The sequence below is a fragment of the Pyrgilauda ruficollis genome, unplaced genomic scaffold (assembly GCF_017590135.1).
Source record: "Pyrgilauda ruficollis isolate IOZ18807 unplaced genomic scaffold, ASM1759013v1 scaffold3, whole genome shotgun sequence".
In the NCBI taxonomy this organism is placed as follows: Eukaryota; Metazoa; Chordata; class Aves; order Passeriformes; family Passeridae; genus Pyrgilauda; species Pyrgilauda ruficollis.
The window spans coordinates 17,187,277-17,214,246 of NW_024524377.1; the positions used below are offsets into that span (position 1 = coordinate 17,187,277).

The 26,970-nt window shown below is 37.0% G+C and overlaps 1 protein-coding gene across 1 annotated transcript in view; it reads right to left on the reverse strand.

Moving 5' to 3' along the window:
• Positions 1-26,970, reverse strand: part of LRP2 (LDL receptor related protein 2) — a 114,229-nt gene that overhangs the window by 16,046 nt on the left and 71,213 nt on the right. Inside the window, exons 40-64 of the mRNA XM_041473093.1 lie at positions 26,530-26,695; positions 25,899-26,057; positions 24,679-24,968; positions 23,482-23,685; positions 22,853-23,095; positions 22,098-22,223; positions 20,292-20,411; positions 19,332-19,463; positions 18,263-18,464; positions 17,516-17,811; positions 16,500-17,016; positions 14,742-14,894; positions 14,127-14,297; positions 12,619-12,842; positions 12,037-12,214; positions 10,899-11,095; positions 9,098-9,343; positions 8,297-8,425; positions 8,020-8,139; positions 7,355-7,471; positions 6,954-7,070; positions 5,383-5,520; positions 4,534-4,656; positions 3,457-3,585; positions 1,231-1,362 (exon numbers count right to left, since the gene is read on the reverse strand). Of these exons, the coding sequence (XP_041329027.1) occupies positions 1,231-1,362; positions 3,457-3,585; positions 4,534-4,656; positions 5,383-5,520; positions 6,954-7,070; positions 7,355-7,471; positions 8,020-8,139; positions 8,297-8,425; positions 9,098-9,343; positions 10,899-11,095; positions 12,037-12,214; positions 12,619-12,842; positions 14,127-14,297; positions 14,742-14,894; positions 16,500-17,016; positions 17,516-17,811; positions 18,263-18,464; positions 19,332-19,463; positions 20,292-20,411; positions 22,098-22,223; positions 22,853-23,095; positions 23,482-23,685; positions 24,679-24,968; positions 25,899-26,057; positions 26,530-26,695 (4,629 nt within the window). The remainder of the gene's footprint in view (positions 1-1,230; positions 1,363-3,456; positions 3,586-4,533; positions 4,657-5,382; positions 5,521-6,953; positions 7,071-7,354; positions 7,472-8,019; positions 8,140-8,296; positions 8,426-9,097; positions 9,344-10,898; positions 11,096-12,036; positions 12,215-12,618; positions 12,843-14,126; positions 14,298-14,741; positions 14,895-16,499; positions 17,017-17,515; positions 17,812-18,262; positions 18,465-19,331; positions 19,464-20,291; positions 20,412-22,097; positions 22,224-22,852; positions 23,096-23,481; positions 23,686-24,678; positions 24,969-25,898; positions 26,058-26,529; positions 26,696-26,970) is intronic.

The window sequence follows — 26,970 nt, forward strand, 5'->3', positions numbered from 1 at the left end:
AGGGAGGCTGTAGTGAGGTGGGAGCTGGTCTCTTTTACGCTGCCAGCAGTGAGAGGAGCTGAGGAAATGGCCTTAAAATGAGACGGGGGAAATTCAGATTAGATATTAGAAAAAAAACTTTCACTCAGGGTAGTCAGGCATCAGAGTAGGTTGCCCAGGGACGTGGTGGAGTCACCATCCCTGGAGGTGTTTCAGAGGCATCTGCATATGGTGCTGGGTGACGGTCCAGTGATTTAGGGGTTACAGTGGTGATGCTGGGTTGATGGTTGGACTGGATATTCTTAAAGGCCTCATCCAACCTTGACAATTCTATGCTGGTCATCTTTACTCCATGAAGTGGTAGGGCTCTGCTTTCCCCACATACTCTAAAAGATCAGTGACCTAATAAGTGACCTTAAAATCAGCATCTGTTATCAAACAGAACTCCTCATCACTCATCTGCTGTTTACCATGTCTTAACTACAGATTGCCAATAATTACTGCAATCCTGCTTAACAGGTTTATTTTCAGAGATGTATTTTTGATCATGTATTTTTGTGTTAAATCAATAAGGCAAGGCAAAAGATGACTAAAATGAGATGCAAGAGCAAAGCTTTCTTGAAATGCTGAAGACAAGACACACAGTCCTCAGAAACTATATCAGCAGGCAGGAAAGGGAGGGGTTGCCTTGGATCGTGTTTAATAAAACTACACAAATTGTCCACAGGAGCTGGGAGAAACAAGCAGAAGGGTTCTCATGAAAACATACTGAAACACCAACTGGGAAGGGTCTATGTCACATGACCACAAACCATGGCCTTTGAGTAGACTCCTCACCACATTTTATTTGCATAAAATCCAGGGCAAAAATATGACACAACACACTTTTACTGTAGGTCTGTTCTAGAACAGAAGAGAAGGGGAGTATAACCAGCAGGAAGTTGTTTTCAATAAGGAAAACAAAACCCATCAAATTTCTATCCCTCAGATTGCAAACCTACGTGGTGTAAAACAAAAACATATGTACAGGTAGCAAAAGCTTAAAAGAAGTCTTAACTGTGGAGCCAATTTTTTGTTGAATGGGGTATACATGTTAGAAAACATGATTCAGCAGTGGAACATCTTAGGAAGCATCTGATAAACGTATAAAAATCATGTTAGAATGTGAAAATGAGTGGTCACATTAGAATGATGAAGTGACAGGTCACTGAACACTTATCAGCAAAAAGACATTTATAAGATCAAAAATACCTTCACAGGAGTTGCGATTACTTTCACTGGCCTTGTACCCTGGCCTACAGGAACAGATAAAGCCTCCTTCATTCAGATTGGTACAGTTATGTTCACAGATATTTTCTGCACAAGTTCTCTCTGTTCCAGGATCTGAAAAGAAAAAAAAAAAAAACCCAAGAAAGAAAGCAAATTGTACAATTATAACCAAAAAATGAAGTGATAAGGGGGAGGCATAATTTGATCATTATTACAATTAAAAATAGTTTTCAGATAGATTTAGTTAGTTTCCTTTTTTTTTTTCTAATAAAAATTAGAAGACAATAGTAACCACTGGTTAAAAGAGCTGTCAACTAGTGAAGAGGATCAGGAAAAGAGCCATAATCATTAAAGCACACCTTCCTTAACAGAAATTACTTTCTAAATTACCACCAATCTGCAGCAACTGCAGAATTTAAGATGTCTAACTTTGCCAACAGGGCTCACACTTATCCAGTGCTTTCTTATCAGCTTTACAAGAAATATTCTTAATTGATATCATGCATAACACAGGTCCTACATTATTATCAGGAAACGAGAGGGAAGATGACATGTAGCTCATGCCAAACCTAATCTAAAGCTCCTGCAGTCAGTACAGGTCATTGCACAGAATGCACTGCCCTTTAAAACATTCCTATAATGGACAAGCCAAGTCAGGCATAATAGTCAGTCTGTAACAGACAATGAAAATTATACCTGTCTGAAAGTACATATAGAATTCTATTGGCTCATATATACTCTATATATGCATAAAAATATTTGAGTACAAATGTAAATGTGTTCTATAAGCAGAAAAGATAAAGAGTATGCTTACTGGAAGATCATGAGGAAAAGATACAGATGTATGGCAAAAACTTTACATTAAGCTGATTATCTCCTTTTTACATACACATTCCAGCGCTGATTAAATTAAGTTTAAACAGCTCAATTTCATATACATGTAGAAGCATGAATTCATTATACACAAACACACACAAATATTCCACTTTCATTATAGCAGGTATTTGATGTTGGAAAGGCTCCAAATGTCACCATCTGATCTGTATTCACATTTATCCCCAAAGAGCTGAACGCAGACATCAGGAGGTGTCTCACACTGCTTCATTGCCTTTTTATACTTCTATATTTTCATCAAGTCATTGCATTGGGCTATATTACCTAAAGACCATTGGGATGGTAATTAAAAAAGAGAAATCAGCTGCTTCAAAAGGGACTACACTATAGGCTTTCCAAGTTATTTGTGTTTTGGAAGTCTGCTGGATTGCAAATCACCAGTGTAGCATTTGGCATACATTGATTGATGCCATCAGAGCCTGACAAAATGAAATTACAAGTGTATGCTCATATTACCACTCGTCTATACACTGACAAAAAATTAGGGGTTTGTTTTGGTTTTTTCTGAGATTCATGGAATACCTCTCATCTCAAAGTTCAAGTCAAAGCTTTTACATTTAAATGGATGCTAGTAAATACATAATAAATAGTTCATAAAAGCTGTACAGAGGATCTGAGAGGGCCAACAGGCAAAGGACTAGTGGTGCTTAGAAAGTTCTATGGTCACGTCTATAAAAATAAAAATAGAAGCATCTCAATATACTTTTATTTTTAACTGGGCTAGAGCAACATGTATCAGTTCAGAATCTACCCACTAATAACTCCATAGGTTGGTCTATTGCAGTTATGGTTGAAATAGATGGATGTTCTTACCTCTGTAACACAACCTATTTCAAAACAAGATCAAAACCAAGATCAAATATATATATATATATATTTGTGATGCATAAATACTCTAAGACTAAAAAAGACTGTGTTCAGAGCACTGAACTACATGTAATGATGGAATCATTCAAGCTGGAAAAGACCTTTAAAATCATCAAGTTGTACTATAAACGAAGACACACTAAGCCATATCTCTAAGTAGCACATCTACATGTTTTTGGAAGATATGTACAAAAAAATGAAAACAGAAGAGAATTAAAATAAACTAAAATAATGAAAGAATGAAAACAATAAATACTGTCCTTGCTAAGTGAATAATCCTAGAACAGGCTTATTGAAAAACAGTAAGGAAATTCAATTCACAAAGGCTACTTAAAAAACAATACTTTTTACTATGGCATTCAAGAAAAAACATTCATTGCTTTCAGTTTCAGAAAAATCTATTTCAACAGCATTGTAATTTTGTATTTTATTGATATTATTACTTACTGCAGCCTATTTCATCAAAATGGTCTCCACAGTCATCATAATTGTCACAGACATAATGTAGGGGAATGCAATTTCCATTACTGCACTTGAATTCTTCAGTTTTACAAGGTCTTGGTGTTGGCTCTCTACCTACAATCAAGAAGAGAAATATTCCTTTGTCACAGTTTAAACTATTAAGTACCTACAGACAGCTCTATTTCCCATTGCTAATGGGGAAGCTGATGCCATCTGGTAAAACAGTGGCAAGACTACTCTGCAAGTCTGTAGAAAGTTAAAACCATAAACAGGATGTATCATCCTCATTTCTAGTCACATCTCCATGAACTGAAAGAAGTCCTGCTGTTTTATAAAAAAGACAGAAGGAAAATTCTTCATTTTAATAGTTGAGTAAACTTTCCTTTTAATAATGCAAACTTATTAATATTCTTTAATGATATACTTCATACATCTACTGCAGACTTCAAGAAATTATAGAGATATTAGTAAACTATTAACATTTAGAACATTGTACAATAAAGCCAGTAAACAATATCATTAAGCAACCAAAAATATGATTACACTTGAAAATGTACAGCACAGTAAGCAAGAACGATGTAAGTTATCTGAGGGCAAAAACCTACTAAATATTAACAGAGCTGCTGCAGGGTCTGGGCCTAAATATCAAGACTGTTAATATGTGCTTAATAGTGCCACAACTTCAGGAAGTATTACCATTTGTTTATTTTAAAAGTCCCAGCTAACCATCCCATCCCAATTTTACGATACAGCCAAACTCTTTCCTCTTTCTCCTTTTAGGCAGAGCTCATAATAAGATGAGCAAATATGTAGCTGGTGCTTATACTAAAATCTAGTATTGCTTTGAAAATCATGCTCTTTACTTTTCAGACAAACGTTTGCCCAGTTTTGCTACTTGTACAAAGAGCTATAAATACACAGTACCAATAACCACAGTTAAAATTATTTCATAGTGAGCTCTTGTTATCATTATCTAAGGTTAACTTTGACATCCCTTGGGTATTATTGAATATTAAGCACATCAAAATCACTGAATTTGATGCTCAATTTTTGTAAACGTACAGTGTTCCTCTTTCTCGTCACTTCCATCTCCACAGTCATCCTCCTGGTTGCACAGCTCATGACTGTATATACAGCGATTGTTTTCACACCGGAAACGGAATGGAGATTCACAAGCAATATCCACTAAAAGCACAGAGATCAATCAGTCACACTTTGATACTTTAGGCCATTGGGTTACAAATTATTCATATAACTTTTCTCTTGGAATATTTGATATGTTTTGTGTATTTCAAAAGGTGAGGAGGCATTCAGACAAAAAAAATATTTTCTGCATATTTTGGCGATTGTATGTTAGAATGTTACACATTTTTTTATCAGAACACAGTACTTCATCTTTGGCCAAAGACAAATTCTCTAACTACATATAAAACTGAGGTTTCTAGTTTGTTTATGAAGAAAATTGACTGGAAATCTAACATGTTATTTAAGTGCATAACTGACAAAACCAGTTTACGTAGCACCTCCAACATTTAATTATTACACCTCAGGACTTCTCAGTCATATTTACAAAGATGTCCTGACAATACTAATAGCTTTGAAAGTTCAGCACCTGTGTCAGTATACACTATCTGAATTAATCTTTTATTTCAAAGTGATGCTCTTATTTTTGATAACCAACTTGAAAAACATGAAATAGTGACCTTATCTCTCTGATATGCTTCTCTCTACTTTCATAACGACATATACAAACATCTGCAAAGCTGTGAGACATACTGTCACAGAATGAACTTGCATGTAAAGCAAAATTCTTAGCACTCATCCCAAATAATTACAATTTATTTTCTAATTGATCTACTATATGTAGAGATTAAGCATATTATTCATTTTAATATAATTCCTCTCTCTTACAGCAAAGGTGAAGTTCTTCATCAGAATCATCTCCACAATCATTATCCCCATCACATTTCCAGTATGGCTGAATACAGACATGGTTTTTGCATTCAAACAGCATCGGTGGACAGTATGTACCATTAGGATACCGTGTTGCTGAAAAAAAGAAAATTATGACATTTTCTTTTACAATAAAAATTTAATGTTTTCATTAAAAATATTCAGTCCAACACCATATTATTTTTAAAAACACTTATCTCCATAATAGGAGATAAGTGTAATAGGATAAGAGGTGCTTCAAAGATGTACAGCAACAACAGGCTGCAAGGACTGAAGACTTCTTTGCAGCTGCAAGTAATTAATTCAGGTTTAACTGAAGAGTGAAATAACTTACGTTAGACAAGCTTTTGAAAATAAAATAATTTAACAAATGCTACTTGAATTTGTTATTGACAAATCTAGATCAATAATAAAGATAACTAACCTCACTGGCATCACATGGAAATGATTGAAGAAGCACATAAGATATGCAATTTCAAAAGGAGTCATGTTGATATAGCAAAAACCCGCCCCCACATATTCTGTAAAAACTGTGAAAGGAACTTAACTAAACCAAAGAAAAACCAAAAATATTCTTCTACCACCCTATATAAATAAACCATACACTTGCTCTTTCAATGGCTTCTCATATATTTTATTCTCCATTTAAGAACAAATGATTTTATAACTCAGGTTCTGAAAGCGAACTGGTGTGATGTATGTCACAGGATGTGGTAACCATCAGAAAAATAAAGATAGTACTGTGCAGATGCCCTTTCTTACTTAAAGTACAGGTATTAAAATTAAGTACATGGAAAGATGTACTTAATTGGTATCCTTTCTCTTCATGTTGGTGTCATGTTGTCCTGATACCAACCTGAAGAGAAAGGAATTGTCCCAAGTACTGAAGCCAAAGATCATGGAAACATATAAGTCAGAACCAACACATCAGTACCACCCAAAAAGCTGATGTCAGTCAACGCAGATATAGCACAAAGGGAATATTTTCATTCCAATTGGGAACAGTACTTTCTGGGTAAACAGCTGCAGCTGTAGATCCAGGCAAGCTACAGATATTTTTTTTCACAGAAGATCAATATACCAAAGGAAAACAGAAATGGAAAAGTATATTATTTCCTTGGCTTCACTGATACTTTAGGACACTTTACACTACTTTGAGAATTATAGAAAACAATCTCATTACAAATCTTGTTAGAATTTGGTACAACTGAAATAGTTTGGTTCTTGCAGTGCTTATGGGATAGTGAAAAATTTCAATTCAATCACGTGTGTATCTTCTCCTGGACTTGGTAAACACATTCATTTCCTACCATTAAGAATGTGTTTACAATCAGTGTAAGAGATGGCAACACATTATCATTTTAAAAAGCTGATTCAAAATACTATGCTTATCCTGAATTTTTACTAAAATCACTGACCATTGCAGAATTCTATACCTCTAAGGAGTCATCTCACTTAAAAATAGGGAAAAGTGCAAATCTTTCTGAAAGTGAGCACAATGGGCACCAATGGCAAAGCTTGTAACTCACGACAAGTTGCTTCATCAGAGAAATCAAGGCAGTCTGCATTTCCATCACATCTGAAGCGCTCTGCAACACAGTGTCCACTGTCACACTGGAAATAACCTGGGTGGCAGGTTCTCAGCTCTGAAAAGATTCAGAAGTAACTGTTGAAATGTCTTCTTATTCAAAGACAGAAAAGCTTTTTATGTTTTGAGTACAATCTTCTAAAAACACTGGAAAAATTCCAGACTACTAAAACTGTGGTATTCTCTACTTTTGGTGGGGTGACTAATGTGACAGGGTGAATATTACTTCTTTAAAGATGCTTCCCATTAAAGATAATTTTGCAGAATATTTTATCACATTAGAAACAACAGTGTGAACATGTAAGATGTAGATTATACATGTAAGATTCAGATAATACACACCACAGTCACGTTCATCTGAATTGTCTTCACAGTCATCATCGTGGTCGCAGATCCATCGGGAAGGAATGCAGCGCAGATTGTCACAACGGTATTCACTTTCTGTGCACTCACGAGGACCTTCATTTAAAATCAATGTACAAATATGAAAAGTTTCCCAGATGTAGAGTTAAACATCCACACCTATCTCATTGAACCAGACAAAAGTAATGTGGGCAGAGGTAAAATCTTAAAAATTAAATTATGTTAAAACATCATTACCCCCAAGTACTCTTTAAATATGGTAGATATTCCATGTCCCTCTTGACACAGAAAAAACAAAAATCACTGCAGACTTTGATTCAACACAGAATTATACAAAAGCTTTTAATTCAAATAAGGAAAAAAAATCTTCTATTATTGTTTAAGAAACTATACATTTGCACACAGGATAAAATTCAAATGCCAGTTCTCAGTGCAAAACAGAAATTTGTGTTATTGTGATGACTGGATGCATTAGTGTTTTTATGCATCCTTGATATCAGTGTGGTATTTCAGCAAATAAAAGAGAGACTACCATATAAAACAAAGAAGTGTTGCACTTGAGAGTTGCCTTGTTCTCATTAAAAATAGAAGGATATTTAAGTCAAAAGTGGGACTATATAATTACAAAGAAAACAAGAACTCACTGCAGTTATGCTCATCAGAGTTATCTCCACAGTCATCATCTCCATCACACTTCCAGCGCAGTGGGATACATCGATGATTGTCACAACGGAAATCTCCAGAAGGACTGCAAGTCATCTCCTCTGAAGTACAGAAAGTTTGTCAACAAAACAGCACACATTAGCATAGTCTTTGCCCAGGTACATTGTTACTGAGGGCTTTCAGAAAATCTGGGTGTTTGCAAATTGGAGAAATATTCTAGGGACAAAGTAACATTGAAATGACCTTCTCCAAACTTACCACAGCCTCGTTCATCACTGTTGTCTCTGCAGTCGTCATTCCCATTGCACACTGCCCACAATGCTACACAACGGTAGTTGGTTCTACAGCTGAATTGTGTGTGATTGTCGCATCGATAAGCAGGTCCCACTGAAAAAAGGCAGTTGTCAAAATTAATTGTGTTACTTAGCCATTAACCATCCTCCTTGCTTTTCAGCCTCTCCTAACCTTTTATGATTTACAGTCAATTATTTTGACTAAAAAGAGCTATCTGATAATTTTAGTGTTGTAAAAGAGAAAGCATTAAATGTATCTGATTTTACTATCTTTTCCAATCTATGCTCCTTGTATTCTGCATATGCTACAAACCCATCACTGGATCAAATCACACTCATTGTGTTTTTCCATAAACTATTCAGAGTTGGTGACACTGGCAATAGCCCCAAATGTGGAACCCAGAGGAGGCAGCTTGTCCTCAGATGGCAAAAACTTGGTCACAAGTTCTTGAAAACACACATTAGTTCAGAGAGACATGCTATAGCATATAGAAAAATCCTAGCATCAAGAAAGTCAAAGTGAGACGCTGCCAGTTTCTGACAATCTGGCCAGCATAAACAGGCTCTCTCTCCTTCAAGAATATGTAAATAGTAAATTATCACATAGTCTCTACGTTTTCTAACACTTTTTACTGTATGAATGCAATTCGCTTGCAGAAAATACTCCTTTCCAATAAACTTTCAATCTTAGGAAAATTAAATTATGTGGTTCACTCTGCTTTTAGTGCACTTTAATGTAGGCATTTTACTACAGCTGTGTGCTTACTGCATTCGTGGAATGGCTCATCAGAGTTATCACCACAATCATCATCCACATCACATTTCCAGGACTGTGGGATACAGCGGCCATTGTCACATTTAAATTGGCCGGGGGGACAGGTCCTACTGGCACAGTGAGCACTATCTTCATCCGAGTTGTCACCACAGTCATCCTCTCTATCACACTGCCAGGCTTCTGGGATGCATCGTTTGTTGGCACACTGCCACTGATGAGTTTCACACTGGTGATTAGCTGAAAGAATACAGATCAGCTGTTAAGATCCTGAAACTTACAAAAATGATCTGCTGCTGTTATATCAATTGAGCCCTTATGTTTACAACAGTTAAAAACAAAGCCAGAAAGAAATTTAAAGTGTCACATATACTTGTCCAGTTAAAGCAGTTGAGGTACACATTTCTAACATCACATGTTACATTTTCCCCAGGTACCTTCAGACAAGCTCACTAAGGCTCTACAGTTTTCTAGGAGCAAGACATATACTACCTTCTCCTAAAGCAGAGGGAAGTAAACCCAGCATTCAACATGATTGAGGCAGGGTCTCCCACTCACTTCACAGAGGAGCTAATGGCATATTGCCTCTGGCCATGCAATCTTTAGGAGTGTATTGCCTGATGAGCCTGTTTATCTACGAATGAACATGACAGACAACATAGGAGAAGACCATGCTAATATCAGCTGCAGAACCTACAAAAATATAGCCTCTATTCCCAAAGGGCAAAGCACTGGAAGGTGTTATCAGCAGTGCTGGCAAACTGGGGTAGCTCTGAAAACAGAAGTCAAAACTTATCTCTGCTTCCAGAATTTCTTGCTGTACTTCACTCTACTACTTTCTTTTACATACACTGCCAAACTGTACAAGAAAAAAATGTGTATTATAATTTCCATTGATGTTCTAGACCAAAGGATTCTGTTACCACGCATGAGATAAAAAGTAGAAGGAATTACATAGACCTAAACTGATTTTTTATTGTACCCAGTATGTTATGCCGTACCCAGCATTACACAGCTGCCATAATTCTACTTTTAAATTCTCCTGTGGCATACTTAAAATCTCAGCTATTTGAAACTCAGTTAAAATTGACATTCCATTTAATTCTGTCATTGTTAGAACCACGTTGGAATGGAAGGCAATGACACTATCAGTTACATAACCACACTGCTTTTCCCTTTGCTTTACATTACTTGCTTGCAACTGCCAGAACAACATTATTAACAAAAAGAGAAGGAAGGATATACTTTTTAAACTAGACATCAGTATGTGGAATAGCATAGGTTTATAAGGAGATAACATTATTCCAAAAGCATAATTATGCTATATTTCTATAAGACTGCTATCACAAATCGCTCTCCAAAAGAAATCTTTCCACGTGAACTGGATTTTGAGGATGTAATAATTTTGTCCCATCACACAAAGTAGAATAGAGGGAAAATTAGAGTGACCTGGGCATTAGGAAGCCCTAGATTCTTCATAATCACCATGGCTTTACTCAGAGCAAAACTAAGTGAGTCCTGTTTCTAAAATTTTATACCTCAGATGGTAATTTACCTCAGTGCAAATCTGTCTTGGAGGTACAGAAACTGTTTATGTTTTGATATAGTACATTTTTGCTCTCCTTTAACCTGCTTGCACAGAGGTGAATTGCTCTAGCAGGTGCAAGACTACAGAAGACTGCATCTGTCTATCTTACCTTTTTATCTTTGAAAAAGGGATATTTATTATGAAATTTATATGTTGATTACATGTTTTATACTGGCAGAACAGCTTAATTTATGTGTTGGAACATACCACAGAGTACAGGATCTTCATCTGATCTGTCATGGCAATCTGGCTGGGTATTGCATAAGAAATGTGAACTTGTGCAGTTCCCATCATTGCACTGGAACTGCCCCACAGGACAGTACCGGTGAGGACAGGTTGGGGGCTCATCAGAGCCATCTCGACAGTCCCTCTGTCCATCACATTTCCACCAGATGGGAATACACCTACAAAGAGAAAACAGTGTGTTCTTTATTGAGGATATGGCTTTACAGATGTAAAGCCATCCTTTTACAGCACAAAAGACAGTCTTGTCTTGGCGATATTTATTGAAACATCCAAAACACTTAGGATTTCTTCTATTTGTATTGAACACCATCTATTTCATTTGTCAAATGCTAATAAAATATGCCAGAACACTGACACCAGAAACAGATGATAAACAGATTATATTGGTGGACCTCTAGAAGGAAGTTCACAGAAAATAATAAAGATTTAATTTTTATGTTTATTTGTGGTAATCCCCTCTGATATTTTTTAGATCAGTTATTTAATAAGGCAATATTTCAATAATTCACCCAAACTTTAGCACGAAAAAATTTCACTAGGGATTATCATTACAACACTGCTTCAAAAGGCAACCCAATAAGCACACCTGCCTCATAGGCTCCAGGGTGATACATCAGTACAAGAGCTCTTATATCACCATTTCTCTCCCTCCACTACTGTCTCAGTAAAAGGGGTTAGAAATGTGCCCTCACATCAGCTAAATGGCTTTCCTGGGCCACTGGCAGACAGTATATATTTGGCAGAAACAGATAATTGTAAAAGTTGTTTAAAAAAAAATTTAAAAATTCCAGGTTCGAGAATTCAACAAGAAGTGGTTTCTGGAGGTACATGCTTCTAACAACCCAAACTTTGTTACATCAGCAATGCCTATAACAGAAAGAAAAATTAAAAAGTACTATTTAAGGAACCAGCCTACAAGTACTTTTCCAAAATGAAAGCCTGTCTTCCTGTCTTTTCCTGGTTTTCTCTCTGCAAGCATGTCACGAATTCATAATGAGAACAGAAGGAAGATCTAATTTCCTGCCCTTTTGAACAAACTAAACTGTAAACTATATCCTTAAAAACACATAGAAAAAGTGATGGTGAGCAGCAGACTTACCTCTCAGTGTCTGCACAGAGAAACTGGGTGCTAGAGCACATTGGAAGGCAGTGGGCTGTATTGCCAAACTGTATGACCATGAAGTTATCAGGACACTCACAGGAAAACCCCTGACCACCAGCTTTTATTAGGCAAAGATGGGAACAACCACCATTATTGGTGCCACAAGGATTATTAACTGGTAAAATAGAAAAATAAATATTACCATACTTCGTAAATTCCAGAACACAAAGGTTTCAATCTATGACAGATTCCTCTAATACTGTTTTGAAACCTTAAATGTAAGAGGCTGAAAACCAAAACCTAGATAAGTAGGCATTTCAGGAGAGAAATATATGTCACTTCACGTACACAAAATCTATGCTATCAAGCAACGATGTTTTAGAAAGCTAATTTAAAATTATGCATTAGCAGTTATTGCTTTTCAAAGAAAGGGCAATTTGCAAATGTAAACTAGATGCCTACATTTACTCTGTGCATTTTATTCCAGTCAGCAAAGGCAGAAGCTGAGTGCACTTGGGGTCCTTTACTACTAGTCCCCCAATAACAGCTGACCCTCTAAATGCAAATCTGTTTTCTCACCAAATGGTTGTCTGTATGGATGGTAAACATGGATGTCAAATGGTCTGTGTGTGGTATTCACAAGAACAGTCCTTTCTGATCCATCATATTTATTTCCTTTTTCAACTGTCCTTGTGTTCCAGTCAGTCCAATATATTGTGTCTTCAAAAATTGTTACTGCAAATGGATGAGGTAGAGTCCCATCGTATACCGTGTGACGATGATGTCCATCCAGGTCAGAATACCTCCACAAAGAAAAATTTGTGCAAAACATTCAGATAAATGCTAAAATTTCTTTCCATCTTTTCTCTTCACATATTATGTATGCTTATGGTCCTTCATTATTGGTGATCAGAAACATGAAATGTAGAATTGCAGCTTCTTTATGCCCTAAAGACAGATCACCATCCTTAGCAAATTCATTTTAGTATATGGAGGAAAGTAAAACAGGCCATTTCAGGGAAATAAATGGAATAGAGTAACATCCACTGAAATGTATAGTCCTCCAGAAGCACATTAGCAAAGAACAATGAAATTTTGCACATTTATTGCCTTAACAGTAAGTTATTTTTGTCACAAAAGAGACTAGCTTGCCTAGATGATTCAGACTGATAATAATGAAACACTAAAAACAATAAAAGGCTTCCTATATACCTAAATTTTACATGTTTTTCTGATTTAGAGCCTCCTTTGCTGAGCTATCTTTGGCAAGACTTTACATTTTTCTATCATCTTCCCCATATATGGGGAAATTATGAAATACAGGAGAGGAGAAACATACATGTAATTAACTTACATTTTTAAAAAGACATCTCTAATACTATATCATAGAAAAGGCTGCCAAAAGAATTAATGTAGAGAAAAACAGAAGTAAATACAAACATAAATCTAAATGTACAGGTAAATATGAATACAAATATGAACACTAACATAAATACAAGTTATTGGTTTCAAAATATTTCAGTATTATGAGTTTCAAAACAATTTAAATAGTCATATATATATTACTTATTTTTACTGCTATTTAGGTGGGAATTTTCTAGTACTAGAAGCAATGTATAGATTTTTCTTGACTGACAAAAGAATCCCACTTGCCTACAGGAAATTCCATATCAAACTTATGGACATTCAGACATCTTCTAAATGTTTGCATACAACTTACTAGCACATAACTAGTTTAGTTACAGCTCAATTCTCATCTATAAGCAAAAACAAGAGAATCAGAAAATAGGGAATTTATAGTCAATTTTTTGGTTCAGGTTGTATAACTAGACAGAGAAGTTGCATATTTTAGTACAGAGTGTGAACCTTTTCACTGTAATTTTTGGACAATTTTCACTGAATGTAGCAACTCGGTTACTGTGTAATCTAATGATCCATATCATCTACTACTCCAGACATTTTGACTCAAATTTTCTACAGAGTCAGTGGGCAGAAGTATGTATTCTTTTTACAGCATCTATAAATTCTCCCACCACAATCTGACACGAGTGACCATTCAGTTGTTTTAATATTTCCTGCGTACATACTCAATATAATTTAGGTGGGCATCTGTCCAGTAGAGCTTGTCATTGGTGTAATCTATGGTAAGTCCATTGGGCCACTCTAACTTTGTAGAGATGATTACAGTCTTCTCCTTGCCATCCATGCCAGCTCGTCCAATATAGGCTCGATCTGCCCAGTCTGTCCAGTAAATCTGTCTGTTCAAATGAATACTTAAGAGTTAGGATTGTTGAAGTAAATACTAGAAGTCATGCCTCAAATACAGTATTTCCTGTCACAGAACTAAAGCAGAGATCAAGGAAGAAGAAAGCCAATATACATCTTAGTTTAACTGCTACAGCAGACAATTGTGCAATCACAATTGAATTCAGTCAGCCCAAACATCTACCAAACCATATACACTTCTATTAACCTTTTTAGCCTTGCAATCAGAACTCTCTAGTCCATATGGAACCAAATTCCACTTTCAGTGGTAGCTGACAGCCATGCATATACACCCACAACAGGCAAGCTACTATTTCTCCTGAGCTGCAAATAAGTACTAACACCACAGAAATCTAAATGCAAGCAGCCCATATTTCCTTCAGAATACTGCAAGATTATTTGCAAAATAAAGGAAAAGGACTCTTGGAAGGTCATACCCATATTTTGGATGAACAACAATTGCTCTGGGATACTGAAAGCAGAAAGTATTGTTGGCATCCACACACCGATCCACCAGTTTTTTCCGGAATCTTCCATCAAGTTCAGAGACATAGAGACAATCTCGGTAGGCATCCACCCAGTACAATTTTCTGAAATATTTTAGAGTTAATTTATTAAATATTTTTCCCCCTTATTTTGCTTTACAGCATCTTTAATTTTTTTTCCCCCTAGAAGCAATTATCCACTGCAAATGAACACAATACTTCATTGACATCTCTCCTATACCATGCTCCAGGCTGCCCTTTTCACTTCTGTTTTTCCTGTAACCACAATCAGTGGTGCCAAATTCAAACTTGCAAGTGCCCAGTTGAGTAATATTATGCCATTTGCCTACAAATTCCTAAACCTCTCTTCCCTTTCTTTCCTACCAACAATGGCCAGGAGCAGGAAAACAGACATGCAGTGCAATGGACTGTGACCAGGGCTGTAAGGCATTGTAGAGAATCCTCAGCTGTCCCATGCTGCCACCTCTGCTCTCATCAAACAGGTAGAAAAGTCCTAAGTGGTTTGACACCCTAATTTAAACTTCATCTTGAATTTTCTAATACTTCTATTACTTTGCCTCTATCACAGCTGTAAGCCAAGAAATCATACAAGCAGAAGCAATGATTTTTTTAAAAGCCTGCATCAAAGCAAAGCATTAAATTCAATTAGAACTACAGCAGGATACTTTGAAATTTGCTGCAGAGCTGGTCAGCTCCAGCATTCACAGTGTCATTCCAGAAATAGCCCAACAGATATAATTCTGCCTACACCACCCTAAGTAGCACCATTCCCACTAGGGAGGAGGAGAAAACAGTCTTCTCCAACCTGCATATCATGGCATCCTTTAATCCTCTCTCTACACAGAAAACAAGCAGGAAAATTCAACCATTGTACTGCTCTTCAGCCTGCCTGGAACACCTAAAAAAGAACTGACTGAAGGCATAACTAATGGTAGCTGAAATCATTCAATAATTCAAAAGCTGTATTAGAAATGAAGTAGGACCAGTTCAGCTAAAATTTGCCTTTTGCTTCATCATCTCTCCATGCTTCATAAAGCACTTGGGGCTTCTGGCAACATTAATTATCACTAGGTTTAGAGTGGCCACCACATAATGACAGAGGGTCTGTGGCAGTCAATCAGACTACTTTTTGAAACACACAGGCAATTAAAAATTTACCAGAATGAGATGTGTTTTCCATTTACCTCAACCATATGCTGGCCTCCTGACAGAAAATTATGTGGATCATGTTGCTTGAATGTGTCAGTTAAATGTGCAACTTTCAAAAGCCAAAGACACATGCTTTTCACATTGGTACAGGAGCTAAATTTCACTAAGGTTTACTATTTCTTACTTCACTGGGATCTAGTTACCTGTTACAATATTTTGTTTATGCAGAGTGAAATCTTCATGCCAATCCCAACAACTGCTAGCAAATGATCAAAGGGAGAGCAAGTCTGACAGAACCTCAGTATACTACATATCAGAGTAATTTAAGTGTTATGTATTTTTTTAGATTTTAGTTTAGTTTTAGTTTATTAGATGCTAATAAACAATTTCAAAACAGTTGTGTAAACACTGCATCTACAGCCCAAACTATTTCACTACTCATCTGGAATTTCATATGGAGTGGGGAAAAACCCCTAAGATAAACTCCTTCACACATCATTTCTTCAGTAGCTCAGAAAGACAAAAAATGTATTTTCTTACCTGCCAACCCAGTCAACAGCGATACCTTCCCCGTTGGGCACATCATCATTTATCACTGTCTCCTTATTTGTCCCATTTAGGAACATTCGTTCAATGACATTCCTCCCCACATCAATCCAGTATAACCTCTTTTCCACCCTGTCAAAGTCCAGTGCCACCACATTTCTCAGTCCTTGCAAAATGAGAGAGTAAGACTGGCCATCTGCTGTGAGATTTCTCAGATAGTAACGGTTGCTAAAAATAAGGTATGGGGAGATATTACTATTTTGCCGGCAACTTTTTCCATCAGGCTCCCGGATATAGCCTGGGGCACACTTACAGATGTAGGAGCCAGCTGTGTTCTCACAAATCTGGCTACATACTGATGGAGTTTCATTGCACTCATCAATATCATCACAAGTCCGTTTATCAGACATAAGTTTGTATCCAGGATGACAAGTACAGTAGAAACTTGTCTGTGTGTCTGTACAGTCATGATCACATCCACTGATTGAAGGGTCGCTGCATTCATTTACACCTGGGGAAGGAAAGGAGTCCTATTCAAGGAGCCAGCTAGCAGATAATAGTGCAGTCACTTTCCAGTGCACTCTGTCTCTCTCTCCTTGCTACCCCCTGAAAAAGCTGAATGTGGAAGTGGGCTGCTGTAATAAAGGAAAAAAGTAAACAACATAATCTAATATAAAATTATTCTACCACCTCTGAAGTTTGTCACAAAACACCAAGTGCAAAGTATGGACTATGGCATATTTTGGAAATGCAAGAGCAATGCATAACAATGCATGAAATACATTTTGTTTCTATCATTAGCGCATCGACATAGTCAGTTAAAGCAGCACATGATAAGTATGACTTAATTAAAGCAAAAAAATGTAAAAGTTACATTTCTTATCATTTTAATTTCTGAGGAACAGCCATGGAATAGATATGACTGGAATTAAGGAATTGTCTTAAGAGTGTATTTTTTCAAAGGTGCCGAAGATTTTTACATTAGACAGTACAAATGAATCTATACATACCACATCCTTTTTCATCACTGTTATCCAAGCAATCATCCAGCCGATTGCAGACTTTAACCAGCTCAATGCAGTTTCCATTGTCACATTTAAAATGATGGGGAGAGCAGGTCGCTTCTGGTGTACTACAGAGATGTTCCAGCTCATCAGATTCATCACCACAGTCATTATCCCCATCACAGATGTAGGCTTTGGAAATGCAGCGCCCATTCTGACAAGTAAACTGGTGCTGTTGACATGGTTCATAGATGCATCCTCTTTCATCACTGCTGTCACCACAGTCATTCCGCCTGTCACACCTGAAGAAGAATGAACACTTCCTTCAAATATAAGAAGGCAATCACTGTCTTCAGGGAAGATGGATACATACACTCTCCCAGTTTCCAAAGAAGGTTGATATTTTTGGCTCAAATAGAAGAGACTTTCAGAAACTGGGGTCATATTGTATAGTCTGATCTTGTGAGTCCTGCTAATATCCTTATGTGCATTACAGGCTAGACAGAATCATCCCAGGAGAGGTTACTAGTAACAATAAGGATTAAATGCTAATGGTGAGCAATGGAAATATTAACAGAAAATTCTAGAGCATATTCAAGTCAAATCTAATGCACATATGCAGAGCAAATAAACAGTTTCATTACAATATGTAGATCTAATTACAACTAAATGGTGGGGAAAAAAAAGGTTGAATTAGCTCCTTCACAATAAGCAATTTTGGTAATTTCCACAACTGCTTGGGTAGTTACAAACCTGTATGTGTTACGGATGCACAAGCCATTACTGCAGGTAAACTCATTTTCTGTGCAAGACCTTCGTGTGCAGTTCTGGTGTTCATCAAGAGCATCACTGCAGTCAGCATCACCATCACAGACCCACGCCCGAGGAATGCACCTCCTGAGCGGGGGTCGATTGTTGGCACAAGTGAACTCTGCTGCTGTGCAGTTGCGGTTTGCTGAAGGAAAAGCACACTCACTAACCAAGTTATACTCTGTGTATGTGACACCCTCCTCCACCACCCACACAAACAGCTTGGATATCCACCCATAATCCACAGCAGAGCCATGTCCTGCTGCACATGCAGAGACAGATACCACTGCACCTTCTCATGTACAAGACTGCACATTGCTTTTTGTGGGAGCCAAAGCATTCCTTAGGCAGTGTTGACACATGCAGAAATCTGCATCTTACTGCATTCTCAAATAAGCTTTTTCAGCCAGATTTTCTGGGAGCTGAACAGCCTCTTTTCCCTATTTTGTTCAAGGTATTCTGTGCTCCAGGGAGCAAGCAGAGGTAGAAATACTACAGTTAATAAGGGCAAGGACTACAAGTATAACCAGTTGTTCTCAAAAAAAATCACGAAGCAGGACCAGACTTGGTGAACCTTCTTCTCTTTGTTCACCCTCTAAACAGATATACTTCTTTTGTTCACTACTTTTTAAAGATTTTAAGCCACGAACATGTGGTTATTAGTACGCACAAGATGCAGTGCATGATCACTAGGGAGTATCTCCACTGAAGCTCCTCTAGCTGCCCAGATCATACACACAACCCAGGTTAATTATATCTCCATTTCAACTCAACAATACAAAGAAGAGTAATTACAAAATTAGAACAATGGTTTTTTGGGTTTTTTAACCAGTAAAATGTTCGATTTTGATTCAATATCATGAAAATGAAGGTATAGGAAAACTGTACCTCATGCTTAATGTGCACCTTTATAGGGTAGAAAAATTGGCAGTGAGTGAGAGATTGGTCGTTGGTTGTTTTCTAAAAACTCCTGCAGGACGAAGTGCAGTATCTACTTGCACTAACCACCTACCACAATTATGTCTTTGATCCTCATCGCTCATATCCCCACAGTCATTATCACCATCACAGATCCACGTTGCTGGGATACATCTGCCATCATCACATCTGAACTGGTCACTCGAACAAGTCCGCATTTGGGGCACTTAAAAATGAACACAATCGCTGTGCTTGTTAAACTAACCTGCACTGCCATGAAATCTACTGAGGACTATTTCAGGCAGAAGCTTAGGAGAGTGAAATGTAAAAAGAAAGCTGAATTGTAAAATAGTTAATGTATAAGATGCAAAACAGTTTCTTAAGATGCAACTCCAGTAATGTGGAAAGTGACCTACCAGCCCTGCTGAAACCACAGAAGAACCTTGCCTTGTGTTATTTTTACTTTTACAGTGAGAATAATAACTATGTCATAATATCAACTGTCAGTGACTTCAGTTAACTCCTTCTCTTCTTCCCTGGAGATCGCTGTCCTTTTTTTCACCTCCTACCCTACTCCTCTGCTTATTCCCATCAGTTTCTATTGTACATACAGGATTTGTTTACTGTAATACTATGATACCCATATACTGTGTCAACACTGCTCCCCTCTGCATCCCATATTCTCTTTTTCTCCAAACGTAATACTGCATGCACACTTTCTGAACAGCATGACATCTGCTTTTACAGGCAAAACAATACCAAAATACTTGCTATTTTTTGCCATTTGATTCACTACCATCATAGTCTTATAGGAGGTTATATATCAGGAGTAATCACATTACAAGCAATCAGTTGTTGAAACTAAAACCTTCATATTCCATACACAGCTTTAAGTATTTAAAACTCAAATTACTCAGTGACTCAGATTAGAAAGAGTGAATAAAACCCAGAAGATACTTATTTTCCACCTAGTCTGGATTAAACCGTTTGCCTACAAGACAAATTACTGATTTGCCACAACCCATCATGTTGTATCTTCTGAGAGCAGACTTACCACAAGAGGCAGGTTCATCAGAGCCATCAGCACAATCTATTCCTTGATCACAGTACCAATGAGCAGGAATACAACGTCCCGATGTACAACGAAACTCACTATTTGTGCAAGTCAGAGAGACTGGAAGAAAAAACCTATGCATGACTTCTTTTTTTTTATGATACCTTTCCAACTTGTTTTAAGTTGCTTTTGAGTCCATGTTATGCAAAAAATATTACAGTTCCCAAAAATGAAAGAGAAAAATTATGCTAGGAAGGATGTCTTTTCGCAGCCTCTCTGGAAACAGTTCATTGTACAAACTAGCTTTTTATTTGTATGCAAAAAAATGCACTTCATTTTCTCCTATCAGCCAGTACGTAGACAGAATTTGCCCTGGAAATAGGATTGCATGCAGCACCTGTACATATATTCTACATTTATACTTGAGATTTGTGCACAGGAAAATGACCACATTCCAGTGTACTCATTTCTCCAGTGCTCACATCAGGCATAACAGACTCAGTGTTTTACAGGAAATCAAAACGTGCACTAAGGAAGTAATATCTCATGGCAGAGAATTTTCCTCCTACCAATTTTTCTTCACTTGCTGGTAGGAATCTTTCCTTAACAGCAGTGAAGAACAAACCATAACACTGAATAGTTCCAGCTCAGCATGCTGCAAGTACTCTCTGCACTTTAGCCAAGCCCCATACATCCTGGCAGTACTGAATTTCTTCAGTAGTTACCAACACCTTCCTGTACCCTCTGATAGTTTCAAAATACCAGAAGGATTAAGACTGGCCTTTTAACTTGCTCTTCCCTGTGCCTTTAATGATGGAAATCAAAGACAGTTAACTATTGCTCAATAACATCTCAGTGTTTCTTTCATATCTCATTCTCTCTCTCCCTCTTCCTTGCCCTTCACCACTTCTCAATTTATGTAAGTCAGCGGGGACATAAACAGTAGAAGGGACAAAGCACACCTTTTACAAGCAGAACAAGGCTCACTATAGCGACATATTCTTGACATACTGGTGTCCATAGATAAAAGTGGCCACATTTTGGCTACAAAAATTGAACTCATATTTTAGAAAAACTGTGGAAGTTAGTTCAAGGCATGTACCGTTAGAAAAAATAGTGAAAGCAAAAATAATCTACTCAGGCAATACTAAAACTAAATCACGACCTGAAAATATCCATTAAAAATATCCATTATGTTTTACAAATTGATCCATCGTATTTCGTATGGGAAAACTACTATCTAACTTCTGCCTAATAAAAATGTCCTGGCAGAGTTAATCTGGTTTGTAATTAAGGCTGATTCAAAACTAGGCACTTCCATATCCTAACTGGAAGATACAAAAAAGAATGAATCATATGCTAAAGCATAACCACATGAAAGAGCTAAAAGAAATTTGAGACCATAGACAAATTCATTCAGTTAGAAGGAAGAATATTCTAAAGTTCTAAAATATTCTAAAGGAGAATATTCTAAAGTTCTAGAATATTCTAAAGGAAAAAGACAACTTTCTATAATACTTAAGTGCCAAACACCTTGTAAAACAATAAAAAATACAGACCAAAATAAGCAAAAGGAACAATCCTGAAATGCTATACTAAAACTCTGCAAAAATGTATCATCTTTTTTATTAGATACAAGCATTATTTAGATAATTATGAGATAATAGTATCATGCATCTATAACTTCAGTTCTATAAAAGTAGGTGTTTTGAGAACAGTTGGAGTTATATTAAAATAAAAGAGCAGTGGAATAAATTATAGAAGTATCAGAGAAGCAATAAAGGCCCTTTAACTCTCTTAACTTACCACAGTGAGTAGGACTCTCATCACTCATATCTCCACAGTCGTTATCACCATCACACAAGTACGTTCGAGGAATGCAAATATTTGTACTTTGGCATTTTGTAAAACCAGACTGGCATGTACGCTCCGCTTTAAGGAGAGAGGAAAAAAACAAAAGTGCTTTAGCACTATTTTAAACACTGTTATGCTGTTATTTTCATGAACTGCAAAAGTAGCCAATATTGAACTAATCACAGTTTACATCTTAAAGAAAACAAACATAACTGATAACTTTTATAAGGTATGTAATTTTAAACTGTGCCATTATGGGATCACAATAAACACTCCTGATTATTAAATATGGTGTAATTAATATAGCATGACACAAAGTAAAAGGCCATTGTCAAATTACATGCTAATCCTGCAAAAATATAAACCCTGAATCCAAGTTATCTGAAATGATATTTTTGAAATGCATGGAATTACTCACAAGAATTAATATCACATACTGCATGAGTATTCGTTGCTTAGAGCAACATTTATTACTATGTATAACATAATAATTACATTATTATGTAATATCTTAGGGTGCTCCAGAACATGATTTAGCAACTCTATTTGCTTCAAACAGCACTAAACAGTACCTGTAATGTAAATTTAAAAAACTTTTGTCCTTCTCACTGGTTTTGTCAGATTTCTTCACATAAAACCACATTCCCCTCTTCCTTTGTCTAGAGAGTCAGACACCAATAGGCACTAGGTACTAAGGCTCAACTTACGACAATTCCTCTCATCTGATGTGCCATTGTCATAACAGTTGTTTACTCCATTGCAGACATACTGAAGGGATATACACCTTCCATTATTGCAAGTAAATTCTGTGTGGGGGTCACAGGTTCGGAACAAGCAGCCAATCTCATCACTGTTATCTCCACAGTCATTGTAGTGATCGCAGCGGTAATGATAGGGTACACATCGCCCATTGCCACAGGTGAAAGCTGTTGGCTGACAAGTATGGAAAGCTGCAGAAAATAAGAAAGAAAAAAAAAAAGTGGATAAAATATAATCTAAGTTCTCTGGCAAAGGAACAAGTAAAATCACAGTATTTTTACCTGCCAGGGCAAACACAGCTGCAAAACGGACTGCATGAAAGGTAAAATACATATTTAAATTAAAAAACTAGAAATTGGCTATACATGACAAACATTCAATACTACAGTGCTTCTGGATTCTAAAGCAAACCACTAGTCTTTCAGACCTGAAATCTGTGAGCAAGCGAGGGATCATTTCTAAACTACAGCCATAAGACAGCCATAAGATCCATAATCATAAAACCATAAAAGTGACAGAGACTACAGAACAGGCAAGACAGAGTATACTTTCTAAAGCAGTCCTTTTAAATGCTTACCACACACACTTTCCAACTCATCACTGCCATCACCACAATCATTGTCATTGTCACATTTCCACCGCTCAGAGATACAATGTCCATTAAGGCATGTGAAGAAACCAGTATCACACCTGGTACCATTATCCACAATACAGTGCTTGTTGTTATTGGCTAAATACCAGCGACCTTCAGAGGGGCACTGACATTCTGCACCAGCTGGACCTAAATTTGTTTGACAGTTTAAAAAAAATAAAAATAGGACACAACAAAAAGGAAACAAATTCAACATTGATGTTTTATATAGGTTTCGGTGAAAATGTTCACAGTTGTAACACTGGAAAAGGCAAAGCAATTTTCATAATTCCTATGCAATCTATTTACTTAGATAGCAGGGTGATGACTTAGCCAGACTTTTTTCTCAGTTAAGCATATGCATACTCATTAAAACCCACAAAAGTTATTTCAGAGTTCCTTAGAGTTCCTGAGAGGAACTGACCAGAATTTGGAGTATCTTAGTACTTGCTTGTCCAAATGCCTTTTTAGTGGCAGCAAGATGGCATGTGATGCTTTAAAATATCACATAATCAAATATCACATATATACTGATACTTTATCCCTCAAAATCAAAACAGGTGTTCAAAATTTCTTGCAATAGACAAGCTGCTCTTCTCAAAATTAATGAGAAGTGTGAGTTGTTTTCAGGCAAGATAGATCTTTAATGGTATGTAAGACGCTACAAATGAAAACAGGCACTGAATGACTTTTTCAAAGTCAAGCCTTCCAAAAATCTACAACACATGAAACAGCTCTGTAACACTTATGCAAAGAAATAGCAACCATAAATTTTTAGAATGTCTTGTAGGAAGCATCTGATCAGTAAGAGCATATACTCTTAAGGTAAGCATATCCTGCAGCACTCACTTCATGTCTCATCCAAGGAAAGTTTAAACCCCAGAAAACAATGGTTTGGTTTAAGTTAGAGAAACCCATAATTTTCACTTGTGAGGATTCTCAGACACAACCCCTGGGTGTGTTGGTGAAATACCATGATCTTAAATGGCAATTATTCTGACTGCATTTATAAATTAAAGAGATATTAAAAAATTGTGAACACCAAGAAATATTTCAGCTGTCCCCATGTGACTAGAATTGTTATAGTCTAAACTCTAATACAGGCAAGAGTAATAGCTCACAGTATCAAGCATAACAGCTTACCTGGTGCACAGATGTGACTGCAGCCACCATTGAACTGGTTGCAAGGGTTCATACACTGCTGCTGCTTACTTTTAGCCCAGACATGAATATCCATTGGTCTTTGTGGAAGATTCATGATCATTACAATCTGATCTGAACCATCATACTTATTAGCTCTATAAATGCTCCGTGTGTTCCAGTCTGTCCAATATATGTGCTGATCAAACACTGTCATTGCAAATGGATGCAGAGCAGTGCTAACAATTACCTCACGATTTGTACCAGTGAGAGTGCATCTCTCAATCTTCTGCCTACAATAACAAAGAAATTATTACATCTTAAAGAAGTCTTTTAACTTATGTATAAAACCATTCCCTAATTAGTCTGGCAACTGACATCCAGCACAAGTAGTGCTCACCACTAGAGCATTTCAGTAGTGCTCACCAGTATCTCAGGTGCTGCTATGCTCCCCCAACTTCCCCAAACTAGAGTTTGAAACAGAAAAGTGTACGTTCCATTTCACGTCCTGAATCCCTCTTAAGACAAACATCCCATTACAAGTGCCTCGCCCTCCTGCATGCAGATAAATCCAAACAGCCACCTTCTTCCCAGAAGATTCCATAGAGACACGGGCCATGGGATTTATTACACTGCAGAGAACACTCTTCTGATACAACAAAAAAGTCTGAAAAATAACTTCTATGCTGAAGGAATCAGAGGGGAAAGGTCTGATTGCTGCAGTGGTTTCTCCGAGACCATGGGTAAATTTGAATACTTAGAAAACAAAACCATTTTTTAAAACTTTCTTGCTGAGGGAACAAATTCTGTGGCACAAATTCAAGGGTAGAGCTCTGTCTGGTAGGCAACAGCAAGAAGATCAGGCCAAATTTCACAGGTGACAGGCATTAACCATGAGCAATGAATACTGTAAAATGTGCACTGCAATTGTATTTGTTGGAGAAGGCACTTATGAAAGTCCTGAACTGCATGCAAGACAAACAAACAGACAGTGGGTGCAAGTGCATAAAGCAGAGAACAAAATCTACACTGTGACATAATACAACTCATTGCACGGTAGTTTCACAGCAATACTAAACCTGACATTGCATTGCTATTAACTCCTAGCATTCTATAATGTCAATTCAACTGAAATGCTAACCAGCTAAGAAATGAGGAAAAATAAATACAGCTATTAAAATATTAATTAAATGTAAACCAACAAGTGTGTTATCAATACATACAGATTTGCATCAGCCCAGTACAGCTGCTGTTCTTCATAGTCCAGGGTAAGTCCATTTGGCCATACCAAGTTTGTGCTCACAATGGGTGTTCGGAAGTTTCCTCCAAGTGTAGCTCGTTCAATCTTTGCATTTGAACTCCAGTCAGTCCAGTACATATACCTGTCAATAACATAATTATATTTTCACAAAACAAAACTTACAAACTCTGCTTTTGGTGGTATTTCCACCCTTGTGTCCCTCACTGAATTGTGCATTGCAAAACTACAGGAAAAGATCTTCCTCTCTTTTGGCTCGCACTGACAAGGGAGTCTACTAGAGGGATCAGTGGGGTCCACTGCAGTGAACTTCAGAAAATTTTTTCCAGCTCCTATGTGAATCCAGTAAAGCCAGTTAATCTCTTTCTTATATTTTTAATTATAACATTTTTTATGTATAACTGGTAATGAAATTAAAAGCACAGCATCATACAGTAATCCTCTCAGGAAATGTTCTGATATTGAAACAAGGATTCTTCTGAAGCATTCAAGGAATACAACAGAAAAAGAGCTAGGGTTATAGGAAGTCTCTGGCAGTCTTTGTCAAGGTCTAAATTGTAATTTCACCTGCAGTCAAAACAAAGTGCAACACATACCCTCTGCAGGGATCTAATACAACGGCTCTCGGCCGTGGCACCCGGGCGATCACTGTGCGGTTTGATCCATCCACAGCCATCGAGCTGATGGTCTGATTGAGGTAGTCACTGTAGTAAACTCTGTTGTTGATCCAGTCAAAGGCTATGCCATCTGGAGTCCCCAGGTCTTAGGCACATGCAAGCAAACACACATAAGCTCAGCACCGTTTCCTGACATACTAGAGCACTCTTCATCTATTATAATTTGGCTACACCGAAGACTTCTTTGAAATGCCATTGCAAATCTGTCCATTTAAAAACTTAGAGTAGTAATACCTGGGAATCAGGCAGACTGGGGTATACAACAGTGTTATAAAGAACTTTCCCTCACATAGGTTTAAATTCTGGTTGCTATTCTTCAAGTAGCAGGAATCCTCCCTCCCTCCATTATATTAATTTATT